Source organism: Sphaerodactylus townsendi, linkage group LG07, assembly GCF_021028975.2.
Source record: "Sphaerodactylus townsendi isolate TG3544 linkage group LG07, MPM_Stown_v2.3, whole genome shotgun sequence".
Taxonomy (NCBI): Eukaryota; Metazoa; Chordata; class Lepidosauria; order Squamata; family Sphaerodactylidae; genus Sphaerodactylus; species Sphaerodactylus townsendi.
The window spans coordinates 81,837,813-81,861,270 of NC_059431.1; the positions used below are offsets into that span (position 1 = coordinate 81,837,813).

At 40.5% G+C, this 23,458-nt stretch overlaps 1 protein-coding gene across 42 annotated transcripts in view; it reads right to left on the reverse strand.

Annotated features, from left to right (window-relative positions):
• Nucleotides 1-23,458, reverse strand: part of PTPRD (protein tyrosine phosphatase receptor type D) — a 1,487,793-nt gene that overhangs the window by 322,352 nt on the left and 1,141,983 nt on the right. For 21 of the 42 annotated variants that reach the window (XM_048502785.1, XM_048502808.1, XM_048502805.1 and 18 more), the window contains 2 exons: nucleotides 14,262-14,410; nucleotides 7,539-7,680 (listed from right to left, as the gene is read on the reverse strand). In XM_048502785.1, coding sequence (XP_048358742.1) covers nucleotides 7,539-7,680; nucleotides 14,262-14,410 — 291 coding nt within the window. The remainder of the gene's footprint in view (nucleotides 1-7,538; nucleotides 7,681-14,261; nucleotides 14,411-23,458) is intronic. The other 21 variants (XM_048502811.1, XM_048502810.1, XM_048502809.1 and 18 more) reach the window with 1 other exon arrangement.

Consider the following 23,458-nt stretch of genomic DNA (forward strand, 5'->3'; position numbering starts at 1 on the left):
CAGCCGGGCAGCCAGCGCCACGGAGCGCCGGCGCCTGGCCGACCCGGCATGTCCCCGGGCCTCCGGCGCATCGCCGAGGCCTGGGGACACGCCCCCTGGCCCTGCGCGCCTGCTCCAGCGGCGCAGGGCAGGGGGGCGTGTCCCCAGGGCTTGGCGATGCGCCAGAGGCCCGGGGACAAGGTAAGTGCCGGGTGGGGGAGGCGCCGTGAAGCTGCTGCTGTTCGCTCGGCAGCGGCTTCACGCGGCGTTTCTAAAAGAGCGCTAAGGGAAGCGCTCTGGGGAAACTTGCTCGACTTCAGGCTTTTGGGCAGGCGGCCTTGAGAGCTGGCGATTCTCAGGCTGCCGGTATTGCAGCCACGCCCGATGCGAATGGCGGCTTGGAGATGGTGTTTTTACCGTCTCCAGGCCGCCATTTAATGCCCGTGCGGAAACGGCCTCAGAGAAGGTTCCTGAAATGGGAATCCTGTGTACTCTTTACTTCCTCAATTGTCTTTTCGCTATCTCCCTAGCACAAGTCTTGCAGCTCAGTAAAGGACTGTCATGACAAGAGACCTCCCATCAGTAGCCTTAGTTGCCCCACACCAATCCAAGGGTAGGATTTTCTCAGGGCAGTGTACATGGTTCTCACCTCCTTCATCTTGTTCACACAACAGCCTTCTGAAGTACGTTAGGTTGAACCGGAGGTAAACTTGCTCTAGATTCTCCAGTAAACATTCTGCTTGCCTCAAGAATCTGCCTCCCACTTCCTATTCCAATATTATAACTACTATGTTATACTGGATGTTAAATCATGGGTGCATGGGTAAAAGCCTCCCTTCAGAGCAGCTAGTGCAATGGCCCAAGTAGATTCTCAGGGACAGCAGCCCACTGAGACAATTCCTGGTAACTAAAAATTCCTGGTAATCCAACCCTGAAGGTGTCTCTTGTCTGTTGACAGTGATATGAGAATAAAATGGGGAAAGTGAAGATTGATCAGGTTTCCTACTGCAGAAGCCTGCTCTGAGTCAGCAAGAAGGGATATCTCTCTCTTCACAAATGTAGCAGGCTCCTACAGTGGGAAGTTTGCATGTTCTCTGCTTCCCCCACTGCATTCCTGCTCTCAGGATGAGGCGCAGCAAGTTAGGTGAGAAAGACTGCTAAGATGTCCAGAGGAAAGGAAGCTTATGATGGAAAAAGGGAAATAAATCCACCAGCACCACCCCACTCTGGCCACTTCCCATCCAAGCGGTCACCTGGTTGATGGGATGACCACGCTACCTTCCCCATGAACTACAGAGAAAGGTGGGGTATGCTTGTTGGACAGGTGACATGGTTCCCTTTGTACTTGCTTTCTTCACAGTGCCTGGGATTCATAGCTCATGACGTTTAGCAACTTACCCATCCTTCATTCCCTACAACAGCCACTGTTTCAAAGTGGGAGACACTACCAATCACAAGCCCCACCTAGCAACAGTCTTGCCTTCTTTTCTTGAACATGGGGCAGGTGCCACATTGGGGAATGATCAGAACAGCCACATGCATCAAAGAGCAACATGTTGCTACCAAGCCACTGAGTATCTCTGCCTCTATTGTTAAACATATAGTTGTGCTCCTCCCTGCATCTTCTTAGCATCTAGCAAGCACCCTCCCTGTAATCATGGAGGGCCATCCCTTACGGCTTGAGAACATGCACAAACGTATGCTGCCTGAAGCAGGTTTATTTAAGAGGGATGCCATCTTGGTAAGAACTTGAGGATTTTATTTATCATTATTTCTGACTTTAACGTTGATGAAGCTTCATTTGTAAAACCATAGACAGGCCTTCAAAGAATAATACGGATTTTTTGCCCTTAGAGGAATTATTTCTATAACTTCATAGGATGTACTCTGCAATTTTATTCCTCTTAAGATGCCTGCTTAAGGCATTCACCTGCATTTAATTTTGCTGTCACTTTAGTACTCTGATGTCAACATAACCTGCATCTGTCTCTTGAGGAGACTTTTTTTTCTGTGAAACCACTAGACTTGTATAGTATACAAGTGTTTCCTAGAATTGTAGAAATTGATTTGGATTTTATTTTCCTTCAGCATCCTTCTTTTATGGATATTCACTGTAGTTATAATGAAACTTCTCCAATATAAATCACTCCATCTTCAGCAGCTATTATTCCTGCTAGGAAAGAAACAAAGAACACTCCACTCAATTGTAAATGGAAGGTCTGCTTTTGTTTTAAGCCAGACCCCAATCACCTCCATTGTAGGTTTAGGTTATATTTATACACAAAGATCAATTTATTATTAGTTCTTCTCACCTACATTTTTGGATTGAAAAATTCCTTTTAACCCATTTTGCAACAGGAATTTTAACTGCCTGTTAAAAAAAGTAAAAGAAAGAATGATTTCTCTTTAATATCTGAAATCTGGCTGGGTGAAACATTTAGGGGAGTGATACAATCCAAAACAGAATAGGATCAAGGGAGGGAGAATAGGATCATCAACATAATATAAAATGAACTCTTGTAATAACAATAGTCAGTAAAAATAATAAATTTTGAACCAAAATGAAATGAAAAAAATTGTGCATATCTCCCAATATGAGCACACTGTAATTTGCCCACAAGAATTTACCCAATTATAAGTTCACCATCCCCAAAATGTCTAGAATATGATCTTCACAATATGGGTGTCTTCCAAATGCCTTGTTTGTTTTCCTCCTGCTTATTGTTGATTCACTTTGCATAGTAATAACTCAAATGAAGCACAGAGTCATTTGGAACCACAGTCCATTGCAAGCCAATGTCGAATGAAATTGGAGAAAAGGAAGGGAGAAACCAGCAGAGACTTCAGTAAGTACAATATAGACGTTGTGTTCACTTTTACTGTAAATATAACAATCAAATTTGTCCTCTGCTTTTACAGATTATTATACTGCTGCCATATAAAGCTGTTTTAGGTATCATCATATCTTATGTCTTGTACACAAACAAGTCCAAGAATCTACACCAGGGTCCCAAACTTTTTGAGCCTGTAGGAACATTTGGAAATGCTGTATGCTGTGATGGCAGCCAAATGTTGCCAAATAATTAAACAGAGTCAGTAATGCTCCAGTTTGTACCGCACGACCCAGACTTCTGTATTTGCTTTGGAAGCATTTCTGAGCATGCCCAGTGTCCCGCGTCCTGATTGGCTGTTGTTTTTGAGTGGGAGCTTGAATGAACATCAGGCTGGGCGGTCCTGCTCCTGACTGGTTTTTGCACAGCACAGGCAGCATCACACCATGATTTTTAAAAAGAACCTCCATGGCTTCTGTGGACATGGAGACCTGCCACCTTTGGGGGGGGATAGGCAGCTGCTTTCTCCTGTCTGTACAATATCTTTCCATGCATCCAATATATAAGACCAATGATGAACAAATATGCACCACAGGAAAATAAAGAATGGACTGCCAGCAAACTGCAGAATTGTAGAATAAAAAGTAACAAAAATACAGAATAGTTAATTATCAGTTCCTGGGGGTGTTAAATATTGGGGGGAGGGGGTAGCAAGCCATTTCATCCTCAAATTATTATGATAACAAAAATATTATTTTTAAACAATAAGTGGTGAGGAGTAGAGGCAGGTTCTGTCCCTGTTGGCCTTCCAAACTGAATACTTTTTCTTTTTCAAAGACCTTCAAACTGGAGTGAAATGTGAGATGTTTATTTTGTTTCATTTGTCCCATCTTTTTGCCAGTTAGGACCATCAAGATGGCAAATTGTTTAAAACTTGCTTTATATCCCTAATTTTGTATGCTGTTTATATTTTAATCCATTTTTAATAAAAACTGAAGACCTATTGGGCAAAAATGCAGTTTTAAATATTACAAATAAAATAAAATGAATTTTTAAACTCAGTATTTAAGACATTCACCCCAACATCTAATTAGTTAATTCATTATAGGTGTTGTAAAAAAACTGGCCAGTTAGGAAAGAACAAGAACTAATTACCGTATATACTCATGTATAAGTCGAATTTTTCAGCACTTTTGTAATGCTGAAAAAGCTCCCCTCGACTTATATGCAGGTCATTAAATTTTTTTTTGTGTTTTTAATTTGCCGGCCAGCAGGGGGCGCAGTTTTTATGCTAGCAGCACCAAATTGTCAGGGTACCCTCAGAAGACACTCCTAATGATACCAGCCAAGTTTGGTAAAGTTTGGTTCAGGGGGTCCAAAGTTATGGACCCCAAAAGGAGGTGCCCCCATTCCCCATTGTTTTCAATGGGAGCTATTAGTAGACCCTTTTGAGGGTCCATAACTTTGGACCCTCTGAGCCAAACTTCACCAAACCTGGGTGGTCTCATCAGGAGAGTCTCTTTGTGATACCAGCCAGGTTTGGTGAAGTTTGGGTCAGGGGATCCAAAGTTATTGACCCCCAAAGGGGATGCCCCATCCCCCATTGTTTACAATGGAAGCTAATAGTAGATTTTCCATTTCTGATAATATCCCTCTTAAAATCTAAGTTGAGTTACATTTGGATGATGATGAGGAATCCAGTTTTGAAGGATTTTAACTCTTGTGTTTTAGCTTGGCCGCTGATTGAGCTAAGGTTTTTGTACTTTTAAAGTTATTGTTGAAACCATATTGTTCTTGTTGACCCTCTTTTCCACTTACAGAGCCAGTTTACTGTTTTTCTTTGAAATAAATATTCAAAAACATTTAACCTACTGATGTCTCAATTGATGTAATTTTATTGGTATCTATTTTTGTTTTTGAAATTTACCAGCAGCTGCTGCATTTCCCACCCTTGACTTATACGCGAGTCAATAAGTTTTCCCAGCTTTTTGTGGTAAAATTAGGTGCCTCGACTTATATGCGGGTCGACTTATACACGAGTATATACGGTACAGTTAACACATCAGAACCCAAAATAAACAAAACCAGAACAGAAAAGCTGGTTTTGAGATACATGCAGTTTCGTGGCCTTGAGTCATGAGAAAAGGTGGGGTGTACATATTTCAATAAATAAACAAAATTTATTAATGGATATTGGAAAACAGGCAATATAGCTGTAAAAACTAAAATACAAGAGTAAAGATTTGTGGGTCCCATGCTGCTTCCTGGAGGATATAAGGTGTTCCACAAGTAGTAATGCAAGTCTTCAGGAAGGACCTAGGGGTTATAGCTAAGGAATTATAGCTAATCTTCAGATTGCAGAAATCAGCTCCCTAAATAAAATGGGTACTTTAAAGGGTAGACTCTGTGGCATTATAACCCTGTCTTCCCCAGGATCCACTTCCAAATATACAGGAGTTTCCCAACCTGGATCTGGCAACACTACCCCATACCCCTGCCAGTGCCCAAAGGGAACCTGGCAAACTTAGTCTCAGTTCTAGAAAGGTTAAAGACCACTGGCCTAGACATACATAACTCTAAACTGTGCAATCTCCTTGTAGTCACTCTGCTTAAACACTTTTTCATCACTTCCTATTCTTTACTGGGCTTGGAGAATATATGACATTTTACATACATAATTTCTTTGCACATAATCTTTCATTACTGTAGCATATCCATTACAAGTAGGCAACTCACATTACCAAAGAAGTAAGGGACTGGTTTTTAATACACATAAATGTACAAAAGATAAAATAAAATGAGTTATTACCAGTGCCGTAAGTTGTTGGGAAAAAGTTAACTCAGAAACTTTCCTACAAAAATCCAATTTAAATTTAAACAATGTTTAGTCCAATCCAGAGCCCCTGGCAATACCGAGCCCCTGGCAGCACCACTTCAGTGCCACCTTGATTCAAGAGGGCTTCTTGGTGATGTAGGGGGGCAAAAACCAGAAAAAGCCTCCCCACCATCAGGTAGAAGCTGACTAATGTCAGCTCTATCCCTGGCTGCACCTCCAGAAAGCCCCAGCTATGCTGATCAGGGCACAGGAACACTGACTAAGCACTCTGTGCCATTTCTGGCCACTGTGGAGGGCTGCAGCGGCTGCCCACTGGCGGATTTGCCCCTCTGCCGAGATAAGTGCCTTGGGGAGGGCAAATCTGCTGACACAGCTCCAAGCTGCCTCCCTGGGTAAATTTGCCCCCTGCTCTGGATTGGGGTGTTAACTGCTTAAATAGTGTTAATAAAATTTAAATAATAGAAAAAGCAGGCAAATACGTCATATGCAAGCCTGAATCATGTAGAAACACTGGACTGTGTCTATGCTTCATATTCAATATTTAGCTCATCTAATATGACTGATTTGCAGTACAATAGCCTTGACAATTATAGCTAAACATATTATATTTACGTATGTGGGGTGGAAAATTTTGTGCTGAACCACCCGGTATCAGTAAATTTTCTGCCCTTCATCACTGGATCTTATACTAAGGGAAGGCATTCAGATGGTAAGCAATGTGTTTTAATCCCACCAGTGAACTGAAATATTGAATAAATCTCCATATTGTCAAATTTGTGTGTCAATGAAGAGGGGGAGAGGGAAAACATGTAACTTTAAAACCAACTTTTAAATTCTGTATTATGGATAAAGGAATGTGACATCCACATAAATTTCTTTGGACATAGCTGAATATATTTGTTGGTGTAGAAAAACAATGTCAGATGTTAGAAGGACATACCAGCAATAGAGAAATAAATCTCCTTATCTGTAAAAGGTTGGAAACCAGATACAAAAGGGCATCTGATTTCTGGAGTTTATTTGAAGTAAATTCTCACTGGTGGGATCACAAAAATAACACCTATGTGGATGAAGTAGACCTCACATATGGTTTGAGGCTGGATTTGACTTTAAAATCACCCTTAATAGATATTCCTGCTCAAGAAATACCAAAAAGAGAGAAAGAAATAAAATAAATAACAATCTGACAAGCATTCCTATAGCTGAGTAGAAGACATTGTGTTTATTAAAGTGTTTAACTGCAGCTTACTATGCAAGTAAAGGCTAGTTTCATATTCTGGCAAGGTCACTATCAACTTGTACAAGCTACCTTTGAAGCAAATGATGTACACACAGTGAAAAATTCCAATAACAGTGCTAACTTGTTCAGCCACTACATCAACAAAACCACTGACTGTCTTTAAATATTATCCTGTTTTTCACTTCTGATATTCTGCTTTTGAGTTTCAATAACCTTTCTGATGTTTAAGTTGAACCTGATCTATTTTTATATGACTGTAGCATTCTATGCAAACAGTTGTTTGAAGACAACAACTATAGTTCTTTAGTCACAGACCTACATATACTAATTAAAGATTTGTATTGTATTATCACATGACACATACAGCAGAACTAGCAACTATAGCCAAGATAAACTCCAAGTACAAGAAAAAAATGTCTCAAACAGTACCACAAACATGCATCCGCACATGGTACAGGTGATTATGTCAACAGCATTTAGAAGTGGGCTATTCCATATTGAATGACCAAACTCAACACATTAGATTTTCTGCCACACAAGTGCAATGCTAATAGTGTGACTCTCAAACAGTCTGACCTTGGAAGTTCTTCATTTGTACTTTTTCCAACTTTAAAAACACAAATAAATGTTTTAAAAAATGGCAGAGACTTACCACGCAATACAGTGAGTCTCGTAGACACACTTATTTCTCCAACACTGTTGGAAGCAACACATTCATAAATAGCTTCATCTCGTGGAGTCCGTAGTGGTTGTATTCTCAGAACTGATCCAGATCCATCATCAAACTCTATTACCTATTGAAGGAAACAACAGCTGTCACAGGTGTTGTAACAAATACCTACCTCTCAGCTAAGCCTGGATATATCTGACAAAGTAGGTCTAGCCTGAATTCATCTCATGTGCCACATTTCATATGTATGTGGGGAGAGGGGTGAACTGAATAGAAGCTGATCAGAGTAGTCCTAAAAGTAAATATAAATGTATTTAAACACACTTTAGAGAGCCATCAAGGTGTACTTAAGAGAGGCAGACTCTAATCTGGAGAACCAGATTTGAATCCTTTTGGGGACCTTGGGCCAGTCACAGTTCGCTCAAAACTCTCTAAGGCCTTCTCCACACAGCAAATGTGAAGCGGGTTGCAGGCAGGATAAATGTCATAGCCACGGGTCGTTGGATTGGCTGTGTGTCCCATGGTCAGTGAGTGTGTTGGCCGGGATACAGACCTTTGCATGGAGGTTTTTTTTCACTCACTTTCTCTGCTATGTAGTTATGAAGCTGGCAGGCATGAACCTCCTTACTCATGCTGCTGTCTCTGTACTCCTCCGTAACTACGCAGCAGAGAGACAGGGACAAAAAAAAGTGCAGCCAAGTAATGTGTTTCCTGGGGAAGCCGTTCACTTGATCCAGGCTGCAATCCATGTTAAAACAAAAGAATAGCTGATAGTGTGATTCTTGAAAAACCCGGGCTGGGGGGAAACGCGGAGAGGACTCACGTCAACAGTGGGATCTGTGTGAAGTTATCGCCGCCCCGCCCCCCCCCCCGTGGTTAGCCTGCATTTATTGGCCCGTGTGGAAAGGGTCTAAGACCTTGCAGAGGTCAGTAGTAATTCTGGGAGATCTCCAGGTCACACTTGGAAGCTGGCAACCCTATTTATATCCCACCTTTCAACCTAACAGCTTTTGACATACGTAAAGTTTAGAATTAAATGTGAATAAAATAAGCAATAAAAACATCAATTTATCAAGTATAATTATAAATGTATAATTAAAGGTGCCACAGGTGCAGGGGAGATTTGAGCTTCTACATTTGAGGACAAAAGCAATACCACCATAAGCTGCAAACTTGCTGTCTCAGGGGAGTGCAAACCCATTTAGCTGAATCCTTAATTGGCAGTATTATCAAACAGCATCATCTTAGTTCAGTTCATGAAGCACTCAAACTTGAACTTCAGTTCATGAGCACTCAAACAATTCATTACTGCTTCCAAAAACAGATTCATTGCTTTATTGATTCTTCTGAAACAAGAAACAGAGCTCCAAAACAGCAAATTCTCCAATGGTTTCATGCACACCTTAATAACGTGAAGAAAAAAATACTATAAGATTTCATAGTCAAGTGTCAATCTCATCATCTGCTCTCCACCCCACCCCAACATGGCATTCTTCTGCTACTAGACAATCAGCTAGGAACAGAACCAATGGAGTGCAGCATTAGTAATCTCCATCAACCAACTCGGATTTCTCTCTCCCAAATCAGAACAGCAAAGGCAGTTTCAATTCCAAAACCAGGAATTATTAAGAATGTTTAATTAAGGTGGGTTTTGCAACTGAATCATGATAATTTAATTCTCTTGGGACTGAACAACAATCTATGGCACATCAATGAACTATCTGGGGAACAATGGGGGAAAAGATCATGTGTTTCAACCTAGAAACAAACAAAAATGTGTCATAGAAATCAGTCATTTAAGTCCTTTAATCATCAGTACTTCAACCATTTAAAAAAATTCAGCATAGAAAGGACTAATTCTGATGGGATTAAAATTTTTGTTGTTGTTTATGTGTTATAAAGGGCCATGTAGTAAGTTCATGACAGAGGGTATGCTTGAATCCGATACCTGTTGGCTTAACATAGCATTCTTCTCTGATTTGGACAGCCCAATCCAACTGGCTAGGGAGTTCATGGCAGCACAGGCGCCGGCAGAGAGAGAAAACATTCACCTCTCCCTAGTTGACTCAATCCCTAAACAGACTTAAAGCGTGCTGTTTGCATGTGTAAGTCCACACCACTGAAATGGGGCATTCCTGGGCTGAAATACCACGGGAAGTTGACTACACTTGGTGCTTCCCCTGGAAATACCCTGGATGTCAGCACAGGCATGAATGGTGTAGAAACAACAGCATCCAGTCTGATTTCCAGGGTGCCATGCTGCTGCTTCACACTCCTGCACTGGCCTACGTCAGCGTCCGTTCCAATCTGCATGGTGCAATGGATGATGGTGCCAGCGCAGGGGTCATATCCAATGCAGCTTCACCCCCTCCCCCTGTGGATTACACAGTTAATCACTTTGTTTAATAAGAACATTAACAACAATATAACATAGAGGTTCCTCTCTTATGTTCACAGGAAAACAGAGAGCTTTTATGGATTTGGTGCCCTCTTTGCATTCAGCGTTGCATCCCTTTTAGGTTGGATTCTTGGTTACACACATGTTTATTTCTCTCCAGAATGGACACTTTGCAATGAGTTTTTCCCATTTAAACAAAACCTGTGGGGAAAAAAACCCACAGCGCAGCATACAATTGCAAGGTAAGCACAATATTCACAAATGGGTTAAAACTCTAGGTTAAGGACTACCGGTATTTGGTTCTGTAGAAAGTTAAAATAATTAGATGTCCCTAATGTCTCTGTCATACCCAGTCTTATACTGGGCCTGACCATAAATCTCCTGAAGGGTGGTGGATATGGTTGTCTGTCTTCTCCTGCCCTTCCCAAGCTGTTCTGGGACTCCACATTTTGTTGATGCTGTTAGCCATTTGTGGTAGAGATAAGGAGAACAATCCACATTCCTTTCTAGCTGAGAGAGAAATTTGGGTTTCTCTGGGAAGGGAGTGTGTGGTTTGGAGCGGAGCGGTTAATCATTTGCTTTCTGAATTTGTAGAAGAGTTTTGGCTAGGATTTTTCAGTTCCGTCAATAAACATTTGGTGGCCTATTTTACCTGAACTGCTGTTTCTGAATAAGGGTTTTTGCTAAAACACAAGTGCTGTTTGTGACCACTCCGGGGGTCCTGACAGTCTGTTTTAACAAACACTATTTGATGTGTATTTCTTGTCCTAGCAATCTTAGATTTACTTCAAAACCAGGAAAGGTTGAAATTTGAGATGTCATCCAAAAAGGAGATTTTGTAAGATGAAGGAAGAAAAGGATGGGGAAAACTCACTTACCAGCAGTCAAACAATAGATGATGTCAAAAGCTTGTTCAAAAAAATATTAATGATACTTGAGTATATGACAATAAAGTGGCAATACATGTCTTTTTCAGTTGAAAGAGGCTTTTCCTCCATAAAAATTGTTTTAAAAAGAGAGAGTGCCATTCCGAGCAAAGTTACCACCATCTAAACCAAACGAAATCCAAGGGCTTATAGAAAAGTAACTATGCTTACAATTGTACTGTAGATATAGTGTCATGATAATTTTTGAAGACTTGTTTCTACTTCTCCAAAATATGGATACTTGTAATTTAAAAGGGTGACCCCTGTCAGTGAGAAATGGGGAGGAAAAGAAAAGGTTCAATAGCCTTCTCCCACAGGGACTACATTTGGAAAATGAGGAGAATATTTTGAAACTATCACAGAACTGCATGTAGTTCCAGAAAACTGCATACAAGAATATATCCCAACTCTGAGATCTTAACACCTAAGGATTTCTTAAATTAAGACCATTAGCCATTTGCAATATGAGCAATCGGGGGGGGGGGGATCCATCAGATAAGATGCACTTTCAAGTGGGCCCTTTGAGAGCCTAATTCATTTCTTCATAGAACACTTTAAACTCTAAAAGAAACAGGTGAGGAATTATGATTAGAGCTGAGGAGACAAGATAAAAAGAATTTTTAAAGTTTCTGCACAGTTCCTTGTCTTTATTAGAGGTGATATGTAAATGAAAAAACACAAAAATGTATGAAAAAGACGCACTACTCTTGTCCCACGTTAAAGTTGTGTAAATACCAACGAGGGCTAATACAGTACCAGATGCCTTAGTAAGACAGGCGTGGCCTCCTCATGGTTGATAGTCTAATAAAGAATTAATGTGTGTTTCCTTTAATTACTACAAGATTTGCATTATATCCGTGTCAGAGATGGAGGAAAAAATTGACTGTCTAATTACCTCCTTTTGCCTGCCTATCCGCCCACCCTCCCACTAGGTCTCCTTTTTGCATCTGAACAAAATATGTTCAAACTATCTATTGCAGGGGTAGGGAACCTGCGGCTCTCCAGATGTTCAGGAACTACAATTCCCATCAGCCTCTGTCAGCATGGCCAATTGGCCATGCTGGTAGGGACTGATGGGAATTGTAGTTTCTGAACATCTGGAGAGCCGCAGGTTCCCTACCCCTGATCTATTGCATCTATCTACAAAAAGCTCCATGATGCAGAAAGACCTGAACATGTGTTGCAAGACTGACATAGCCAAACATAAAAGCCCACTTAAGTAGATATGGAGAATCCCAACTAGCTCACCACGTGTCCTCTTGTCCCTATGAAACAAGAATTCCTACTTTCACATTCAAAACAATGCTGATAGGAAAAGAGGCCATTCTAGACTATCCACAAAATACATTGCTAACAACAGTGAAGAAATTGAAATTAATTCCTGATTTCTGAAGTCATACAGAATAAAGCAAATAACATTTTAGCAAGTGAAAAGCATTATATTCAAAAATGTGTGCAAAATTTGACTTAGAAAAACCAAATAGAATCACACAATAGAAAAAACTGCAATGAAACAGCCTATGTAGAGCTCCAAAAAGCATGTGAATCTCCTAAATGAAAAGTGGTTTTTGATTTTCTTCAATGACCAAATGATCTAAAATCTGAAATCAGAACAGTGCAAATAGAATCTCTGATATTGAAGAGAATTGTTCAGCCTGTTTGTATAGCATTTGGAGAACATATCTAGGGTCCCTTAGAAGTGATCTGGAATTCAGCAGTGAATTGACGGTATCCTCCTTAGTCAGGTCACCTCCTGCTTTAAACTGAGGATTTATAATTATCTATGACCAATTAACACTTAATGAGACTGGAGAATGCATATTCAATGGGGTGCGAATCCCTGAAACATAATTTTCTGTGGTACTATTACACAAGCAGTAGGAAAAAGTTTCCAACTCAGTAGCACAATCATAGCTCCCCTACCACTTCTCCTTCCGTGCCTTACTGGACCACTCCCTTATGCCTCTCAAAATCAAAGTGCATCAAGAGATTACGTGAAAGAAGAACAGAGAAATGATGAGCTTATATGAGAGAGTGTGTTGCAGTTGAACTAGTGTTGAACTAGAATCTGGGAGATGTGGATTGAAATCCCCACTGGTTGTCCTTGGCAAGCAACACTCTCTCATCCTAACCTGCCTTATAGACTTGTTGCATGGATAAGATAGAGAAGGGAGAACAATGTATGCTGCCCTGAGTTTCTTGGATGAATGATAAAATAGATTTTTTTTAAAGATAGACAATTTTCTTGCATGGGGTTCTACAAAACCTAGACCTGTCCTAAAAACAATTACAAAGATTAAAAATATAGTGATACCTTAGTAAAACTTGTAATTCAATGTGCTTACACAACTTTAAGAAGAATACAGCAAGTATTAATGAACTGAAATTAAACTCTCTAAAGCACAATTCTTTTTGGGGGGTGCGGTTTTGTAGTTTTACAAATCAATTCTTTTTATGATACTGGTGCATTTTAATTTCAGGAAGCCACTTAATAGAAGTAACTAAAGAAAAAGTAATGCAGAACAAGCACTGAACACTTATACAGACCATTCCTTATCATATTAATATCTGTAATTGACTTTAAAAGCTCTTGTTACAAATTTGTGCTTTTCTAGCGCAAAAATAGTATCTGAATGAGCTCCACATTATCCCTCTAATACAAATATTAACAACATTCTGATTCTACAGTACTGATTCATTTCACTACTCTTTGACAGGACAAAACAAAAATCTATATTGTTGCTCCCATGTGAGAATTCACCTGCCCCCTCCCTTCTAAGCAAGGCTACTTCTCAGCTCTTCTGGTATCTCCCATTTCATTTAGTCTTCTACACAGGATTCACCATTGATGGCAGTATTGTATGCATCTTTTTACCTCCCCACTTCCCAAAAGTTGTTAATCAAGCCATCACTCAGGTTAGCAAAATGTAGGGGGAGAATGAAGAATAGGGAAATTTAAAAATTCATAATATACCTTCAGCCCTATTTCTGGTCAGTGGTTGTAGGAACAAGTCTGACAAACAACAATGAAATTCCTCCAAGTGAGAAATCAACTGAATGTGCTTTTTCTTATTAGTTTGGTTTGCTAAAACATTTGGGCAGCACTGTCCAGAGCCCTGAGGTGGCCAGTGGTAGTGCCACTACAGTGCCATGCTGCCACCTCCACAGGGCTTTTCAGAGGCAGGGGGAGGCAAAAAAGTAAAAAAAAACCACCCCTCTCCTACACTGAAAGTCCTCCATTGGGCTCAATGGGCTCATGCCACCCTTTTGGTTGGCATAAGTCCATGGACTAGATCGCAGCATTCCTGTCAAGAAGCAGTGGGGAATAATCAAGTAATATTAAAGTAAATGTTTTTCAGAGGAACAGAACAATGGACCTAATACCTCAAATCTCTGGTTGCTGACTTTCTTGCCCTTTTTATTCCAGACAATTTTAGGTCTTGGGTCTCCCGAAGCTTGACAGATGAATGATGCAACTCCTCCTGAGACCCCTGTCTGGTCAACGGGTACCCTTGCAAACTTTGGTGGTGCTGAAAAAGAAAAAAAAATAGCAAAATATATTGTTAAGCAAAAAATAGCCAAAAGAATGTGTCAACTATCCAGACGAAATAAAATGTTTTGTTTCTTCAAGAAGAAAAATTGCCTTTAAAGTGACGTATTAAAAGATGACACAATATTATATATTTCAGAATTTCTACATGGAAAAGACTTGATTATAGAAATGTACATTATATGAATAGAAATAATCACATGTTGTTATTTTACACACTGTGTACGAAGTACATGTACTCTCAGCAATTGACACTTGTAGGATCATGATACACTGTCCTCTAATACTGTCCTCCTCCTTCAATTTTGTAAGGCCTTCAACTGTAATTTAAATACCTAAAAGGAGACAGGAGATCCAATTCAAAGTCTCCAACATTCAACTCTCATTTAACTGTTTCTTCCATGAAGAAATTGTGTTGTGTGTTATCCAGCACTAATGAAAAGTCTGAAAAGTCTTTATTAGGAGGGCAAAGAGCACTAATGTAAGAACAATTGGTATTTTTCACTATTATCCATTCTTTTCTGAAATCATTTTTTTTGCACAGATGAATTGTAATACAACAATTGGGGGCAAGTAAATTTAAGAGAATCGGTGTATAATTGATTGTTTGAACTAAGGAGGAAAGGGGGAAGAAATAGAACAGCCTGACACAAGTGCCCAAGGAGCAATATCCAAAGGATGATAGAGTCCCTAAGATATTTCACAGATACCAAACTACACATCATAATGTTTCTATGTAAAATCTTTCAACAACCATTCCAAGGGAAAACAATTGGGAATGGAGAAATGTCAGTGGGGATGGTAGTCCTTTCCCTGTGTGCCATTTCCCAGCTCTAAGTGACTCCTTCCACAGTTTTTCAAGCATAGGTTTGTGCCTGTGTACTATTCCTGAAACTACTGCCCATGTAGATTTTATTTATTTACTTCATTTTACATACTTTATAACCTGCCCTTCTGCAATCAGCAGAGCCAGCAAAGTGGCTAAAAGATTGAAAAATGCATGATAAAAATATATCTTAAAAATCATAAAAACCAAACAAAAACATGTCAGTAAAACAATTAAAACCTAGCAAACATTCACATATTAAAACTTTTTTGTTAAAAAAAACAACTAATTAATATACAAGGGCAGGAAGGAGTGATCACTGAGGGAATAGCAGATGAAGCAAAAACATCTGCTAGCAGTAGGTGGCAATAGAAGAGGACAGGTGACTCTCTAGGGAGGGAGTTCCAAGGAGGCCCTCTCCTATTTTGCCACCAACTTAAACTCAGAAGCCAGGATGCAGGTTTCAGAAGATGACCATACTCAGGTAGGTTTGTAAGGGAGTAGACAGTCCTTCAGATATGCTAGTTCCATTCCATATAGGTCTTTAAAAGTCAACACCAACACTTTGAAATGTACACAGAAACAAACAAGGAACAAGTGTAGATGAGCTAAGATTGGAGTGATATGATACCCACAACCTACTCCAAAGGGTGACATTAGGACCATTGCATCTGAGCCACACAAGATGAAATGTGTGTGTGTGTGTGTGTGTGTGTGTGTGTGTGTGTGTGTCTGACATTATCTTTTACTGTATTTGTTTAGAAATAAATTTGCTCCTCTTCAGGAACCTAAGGCAGCTTACATTTTTTTAAAAAAAAGATTTGATTAAAATTCATGATTTAAAACTCAGTCTAGCATAAAAAATACAGACAATAAAACAGACCACTGATGGCTTAAAAAACAGTCTCAAACTAAAATACTGTTAAAATAGCAACCACCTATTAAAAGCCAGGATGAGCCGAAACATTTTGGCCTGCTGTCTAAAAGAAACAAAAAAGGTCTCTACCAGTTGCAACAGCATTCTATAAGAGAGGTGCCATTACTTTTAAAAAGCCCTCTCTTCCCAGCGCACTCTGGAAAAGCCAGCTCGGCGCTGGGCAGGCGGCGCGAGGGCGGCGCAGCTGCGAAGCAGCTGCACCCCCTGTGCGAATGGCGGCCTGGGGACGGCGTTTTTGCCGTCCCCAGGCCGCCATATTCCGCCCGTGCGGAAACGGCCTCTGTGTTTAAAAGTTTCATCTCATTTGGGAGCAAAAGCCAGCATCTCCTGTTAGATGGAGAGTAGTCTCAATCCTGCTACCCCCACCTTCCTCTCCCACTGCCCGCTTGCCACCCCCACCTTCCCCTCCCAGTGCCCTACCTGGCAACCCCCCACAACAATCATGCATCCCATGCTGTGGGGCACTGCAGTGGCACAAAAATGTGGTAAAAAAGAATAGATCATCATGGAGCTTCCTGATTTTTGCACTAAGTCACCCCAAAATCACCATCACATCACAGCTCATGCCCCTGGCCACTTGTCTGAACACAACAATCATGCCTCCATGGCACTGCAGTGGCACAAAAACCTGCTTAAAACATGGATCCTCATGATTTTTGCAATGTCACCCTCAAAACACCATCACATTACAACCTGAGTCCTTAGCCACATGTATGAACACAACAACCATGCATCCCATGCTCCGTGGTGCCGCAGTGGGGCAAAAAAAGCAGTGGGATGTGTTGGGTTGGGTGAGGCTTGTTATTATGCCCAATTGGATCTGTGGTAGAGATTTCAATGGGGAGGCGCTCTGCTGGGGGTACTGCTCTGGGTAGGGGCACCAAATTTCCTGCAGGGTTGCTGGTGAGTCTCCTGAAAGGAACCAGCAGCCAACTTTGCTGAAGTTTGCATGGGAGGGGCAAATGCTGTGGGCATCCAATTGAAGGTGTACCTGATGCCCACAGAACAAATGCCCAGTCATTCAAACTTCAGCAAAGTTGGCTGGTTCCTTTCATGAGATATATCAGCAGCCCTGTGGGAAATAAGTGCCCCTACCCAGAACAAGCCCCCCCAGAGCCCCCAATAAAATCTCCAGCACAGAGCCAGATTGGCATAACAGCAAGCCCCATTGAAGTCTATGGTGGGAAAAACCAATTCATTTTTTCCATCATAGAACTTGCTGAAGAGCTGGAAGTTTCTGTGTTCTGAAATGGATCCATTGCAGTCAAAGGGAAGTTTCTGGGGTGGGGTGCACATGTTTGGAGCTAGCAGCACCAACATTTCAGGGTATATTTCAGAGACTCTCCTGATGATAACCCCCAGGTTTGGTGAAGATTGATTCAGGGGGCCGAACATTATGGACCCTCAAAGGGGCTACCCACATCTCATGTCAGCTCCCATTGGAAACAATGTGGGATAGGGCACCCCTTTTGGGGGTCCATAACTTCTGACTCCCTGAACCAAACATCACCAAGTTTGAGTGGTATCATCAGGAGAAGCTTCTTTTCCTCAATGAAAACAGAATGGCCAATATTACAATGGCCCCGTAATGAACTATAATGCAGCCTCAGTTAGAATTGTCCAATTCTGATTCCCATATCTCCATGTTTTTTCCCAAAAATGTACAACTTGAGGGCATCCAATGACATTTATAGGTAAAATATTTAGGATGAGTAAAAGGAAAGGAAGTATTTCTTTACACAGCAAGTGTAAAGGCAGCTCTGCACCCTCCCTCACACCCCACACGGTGGGGTGCATGAACACCAGCATCTTCTATCTCTCCATTGGCGTGGACTGATGTGGCCCTGCACTGCTCTTGGATGCCATTTTTCACTCCCCTCCCCAGGATTGGGCTGTTCATTCCATAATATGAGAAGACAGATAGACTAATAGTAAGAAGCTGCTATTCTCTGTCACTGAAATAAATACAGTACTGTCATGCTCTTTCTTCTGCGTTTGATAGAAACTCATTGAAACTCATGACAAAGAAAATCAAGAAAGCAGCAAGAGTGAATTCTTTGATCCAACTATTGACTTAAAAAGTTATTTTAATGTTTACTAGTTGCCTCAACTTTTCAATTCTTACTTAGTCATTGATGGTAAAAGTTCATACTAGTAGAAGGGATAAAGTAAAAGTTTTGCTATCTCAGTGGTAGTACTAGTTAAAGTTTTCACAATTCTTTTTAGCGTTTAAATACACATGAATAAATGAATGCCTACACATACTCTTCCACAAGCTATTAAAACAAACCAGAACAGTCATTAGGAAAGTATTTACATTTCAATAATAAGAAATGTAAAAATGTGTACTTTCCATTATTTTCTTCTGTCACAAATAAAATGAAATCATTAAAAAGTTACATTAAATATTTCATCTTTCCTGTTTCAGTAGGAAGGTTGTACATGGCTGTTTTGAGAATTATGTTCTTTACATTTAGTATTCTGAGTTATGATTTCTGGAGTGAACAAGTATGAATATACAACATTTGAATAGAATCCCCACTGTGACTTCAGCAAAGGGGTGAGAAAGCCATTCAACAAACAGTCTGATGCAGTTTTTACGCATATATGGAGAAGCAGCAATTGCTTAGTGCTGTCAGATCCCAAATTCTAATATGCACAGAGTAAAATCATATTCTGAATATTAAGGACAAAACAACTACTATTTATGCAAATACGATTGTTACACGTTTCTATGAAACTCTGACATCTACATATTACTTACTTTTTTTGTTACTTGCTGCAATAGGACATGACATAATCATCCCACTGGTACAGCGTGTTTTTGTAAAGGTTACAATTTATTTACCAGAGTTGTTTGTTATGTTTATTATAGATCATTATTATGGTAAAGGATGATATCCTCTAGACTCAGTTAAATAGACCATTGTGGCACGTTAATCCAGTATTTCATAGTGGTTAGACGGCTGGACTAAGACCTAGAAGACCCAGGTTCATATTTTCCTCAGAATGAAACCACTGGGTGACCTTGGGGCAGCCACTCTCTCTCAGTTTATCTGAGGATAAAAAGGAAAAGGGAATGTACCCATATATGCACTGGAAGAATAGTGCAATAAAATGCACTAAATACATTTTAAAAATACATAACACTAATCTGCTGATTAAAATGAGAGCAGCAGCACTTCAAAACTGGCATCCATTTTAACCTTCTTTGAAAACTGAAAAGCAATGTCCAACAAAAACTATTTTTGGCACACTTCATTAAGCAAAGTTCCATATCAACATGGGAAAATTCTGATACAATATATACTGCCAAGGAAAGAGAGACCCAATTTGCTTCCAGTAAATTAGTCACACAGTGTTTGCCCCTGGGTTGGCCAGGTCAACTATCCAGCTGAGTGAAATAATGAACAAGCAAAGTTCAGTGGAAATGCCAAATAATGTCCTTATGTGTCTGATTTAGTCCAGACTGGAAGTCATCATAATATAAAACACAACTTCCAAATATTTATCAATAAATAGCATTTATATGGTACATTAGATTGTTTGAAGAACTTTGCATACATTAACCATGCAGAAATGACGGACGTTAGCATTATTATTACACATGCTGCAGATACTGATGCTAAACGTGGACTCCTAGATGAGATTTGAATCAGGCTTCCAATTCATAACACTACATCAGTTTTTGTGGTGATGAGGGACAATTTATAAATCATTATAAGTAGATGCAATTGATATGGATTAATGTTTGCAGACTGCAATAATGGGACAACTGAATCTTGTGTTCAACTGTTTAGAAGCAATTTTTTAAAGATGAGGATGTCACTGATGGACTGAATTATTTTAATTGTTTAATCATGTTACCTACATATATAAAATATCCTGTCAAGTTGTACAAACGTTTTCATTGTAGAGTCTTCAAATATGGAAGTGTGTATGGTAGCATAAAGTACCACACAAAACAGCTCACCCCATTTCTATCATCATGTACGACTTCTATGGTATAATATAAACACAGAAAGAAAGAAAAAGAAGTCATGTTGCTATATTTACATTAATCTTTAAATACAGCAACCATTATCGAGAGCACCACAAATGCACAAACCATACTCCAAATTCATGAGCACATACAGCCTTTCCCTCACTGCCAGTCACCAAGTGAGAAATATCTTTTGTCACAAGGTACAGATTGACTGCATTCACAACATTTGCATAGAAATAGATTGTTTTGGTGTCAATTGAACTTAAAAATGCTTACTGAACAGTCCATACCAGGCCTTTGATATGGTCATTCAGCAATATAGAAAACAACATTTAAGAACTAATGACAGGGCAAAGTTTAAATTGCAGGAGTATGAACGTGCTCAGTAACCAATGTGAGGTCAAACATACCTTTCCATAATTTAGTCTTGTTTCAAATTGTTTCATGTGGAGTTTTGCCCATACTCAAATTTGCTCCTTTCTCTGTTGTCTCTTACTTCTTCCCAAACAGACTTAGTAGCAGGCCACGGTTGTAAGGTCTTCTCCTCTCTCTAAGCAATATCAGTCAGATACCTACAATACTGAAACCACTAGAGACAAAGCCCATTTCATGGTGAAATGAGACAGGCTCAACAAAGGGGGGGGGGAGAAGCCTCATCTCCTAGTCATGGCTTTTTATGGCCTCCTGCTAGCAGCTCATTTGCCTGGGAGCCAAGCCTCTCCCTCACCATCAGCTTTCCAGCTGCCCCCACAAATAAACCCAGATGCACTTGGGTGAAGGCTGCCCTGCCAACAACCCTGTCAGTTGGTGTAGGAATCCCTGTCTCCTGCAACAGGTTCCCATGTGCCCTTCCCCCTCTTGGTGGCCCGTCTGCTCAGGTGATGAGCCTGTCCCTCTTTGTGTGCAGTCAAGCTGCCTCTGCAAATAAAGATGGCCACAGTCAGCTGAAGGCTGCCCTGCTGCCAAACCTCTGAGTCAGGGTAGGAAACCCTCCTCCCCCAGGAACCTGCTCACTCGGCCGCTGAGCCTCGCGCTTGCTGTGCATTGCCCCCACAAATAACCACAGCTGCACCTGGCGGAATGCTGGCCTGGTTCCCAGGCTGGTCTCAGTGCTTGGACGGGAGAAAGGTGGGTGAGGCAAGAGGCTTTCTATGCGCCCTCCCCCGGCAACCTATTTGCTTGGGCACTGAGCCTTGCACTCCCAGTCTACTGCCCATCCCTCCTGCAATAACCATGGCCACATGTGGTGGAATGCTGACCTGGCCCCTGGGCCAGCCTTGCTGCTTGGTCGGTGGGGGGGGAGGTGGGCAAGAGACAGACATTCACCCAAACGGCATGCAGAACTGAATCTCCTGCTCTGATTCATGGAGGGTTTGTCATCGGAAGATAGCATTTTTTTTTCTTAGCGAAGAATATATGGTAAGAAGATCAGGGCTCCTGACACAAGATAAGGGACAAGGGAAAAACCCGAGAAGGCTACAACTTTCCCTGCCTCACCACCAGATATGATAAAGATGAAACAGCACAGTGGATGGGGCATCTCAGGGGCTACAGAGGGCTCATTGTAGAGACTGGTGGATTGCAACTTATACCTGCTTTTTGTAATCCTTCTTTGAGAGTGCTTGAGTTGTCATTCAAGAAATGTTCACAAAAAACAACTGCAAAAACAGATGTTTACAGCTCAATATTTACAACTCTGTGAATTCAAGATCTTCTGCAAAGGGTATGAGGATGAAACAAGAGCTGGTATGTTTACAAAGTGTATACAACTGACATGCAAGCGGGATATTAAATCTGATGAAAAGGTAATACTGGAAATAGACATGATCAATTGCAAAAAACAGTATCAGAAAAACAAGGAACAAATTTACTAGTACCTGTTCTCATAAACAGTCCCATTTGAAATTCAAGAACAGACTTGAATACAGAAAGACATAAAACTGTCATGTGTTCTAAGGTAAATGCTTCTGATTCAAAGGTGCACATCACTGTGAATTTACTCTGAAGTTTTGGAGTTAGTTGAGTAATATCTCACCATGAAGTTAAGCCCATCATTACCATTTCACTCCTTGGCTTTGCAAAAGTATCTGATGAATTATTTTCTACCAGCTTTAAGATTTTTTTTCTTGTGAACCTTATTGTAGTGGAGGTATAATATCATCTGTTATTAGGACAAATGTCACATGTGCATTCTAAATACTTTTTTTCTAACAGGGTACAAAATTCAGTCATGGCTAATTTCTTGGGAGAGAAGTCCAATAGGCCATAGACAATAAATGGATGAACGTTGTGATTTGTACATAGGGATGTCGTACACAAAAGATAAAAATAAATTAAATCTATACCAGCACTCTAGTATTTGGAAGACTTGGATTTAAATCCCCAATAATGCCATAGAGCAGCAGTTCTCAACCTATGGGTTGCGACCCCTTTGGGGGTCAAACGACCCTTCACAGGGGTCGTCTAATACCCTCTGCATCAGTGTTCTCCATCGGTAAAATGGATAAATGTTAGGGTTGGGGGTCGCCACAACATGAGGAACTGTATTAAAGGGTCGCAGCATTAGGAAAATTGAGAACCACTGCCACAGAGGCTCACTGGGTAACCATGGGCCAGTCACTCTCACTCAGCCTAACCTAAATCACAGGGTTGTTGTGAGGATAAAATGGAGTAGAGAAGAATGATGTAAGCCCCTTTGGCTCCCATTGAGGAGAAAGGTGGGGTATAAATTAATTAAATATATAAATACATTACACACAAAGAAAGGGGTGCCCCATCTCCCTAGAGAAACTGGAACTTTAACCACTTCCATTTCAAGAAATTTGTACAGATATGGCAGTTCTGTCATCCTGGAAGCTAAACCATTTCTTTTCAACTCTAGAAGTTCTTTTTCAAACAAAAAAAACAGGATTTTCCTGGCCATCTGGCCAGTCAGATTCCAGAATGAAAGTTTTCTTTTATAGCCTTTGTCTTACCTGAAACACCATAGCATTATTGCTTCTGAGAACTGGCAAAATACAAATTAAGGATACAGTTTTGGTTAGAATTGCACTGCTAATAAAATATTAAGCTTATAGAGCACATTTGATAGATCTGGTTGCCCTTTGTTTCTTTTAAAGAGTTTTCATAGCAACCTCATTTACAGCATTCACTGCTAATTTACTCATTAATCATAATTTATCACATTGGTTATGCTGATCATCATTAAAAGCAATTACTGCTCCTTAATTCTAACCTGTGCTTACAATGTATCTGCAAATTGGCTTGTGCAAGAAGTTAA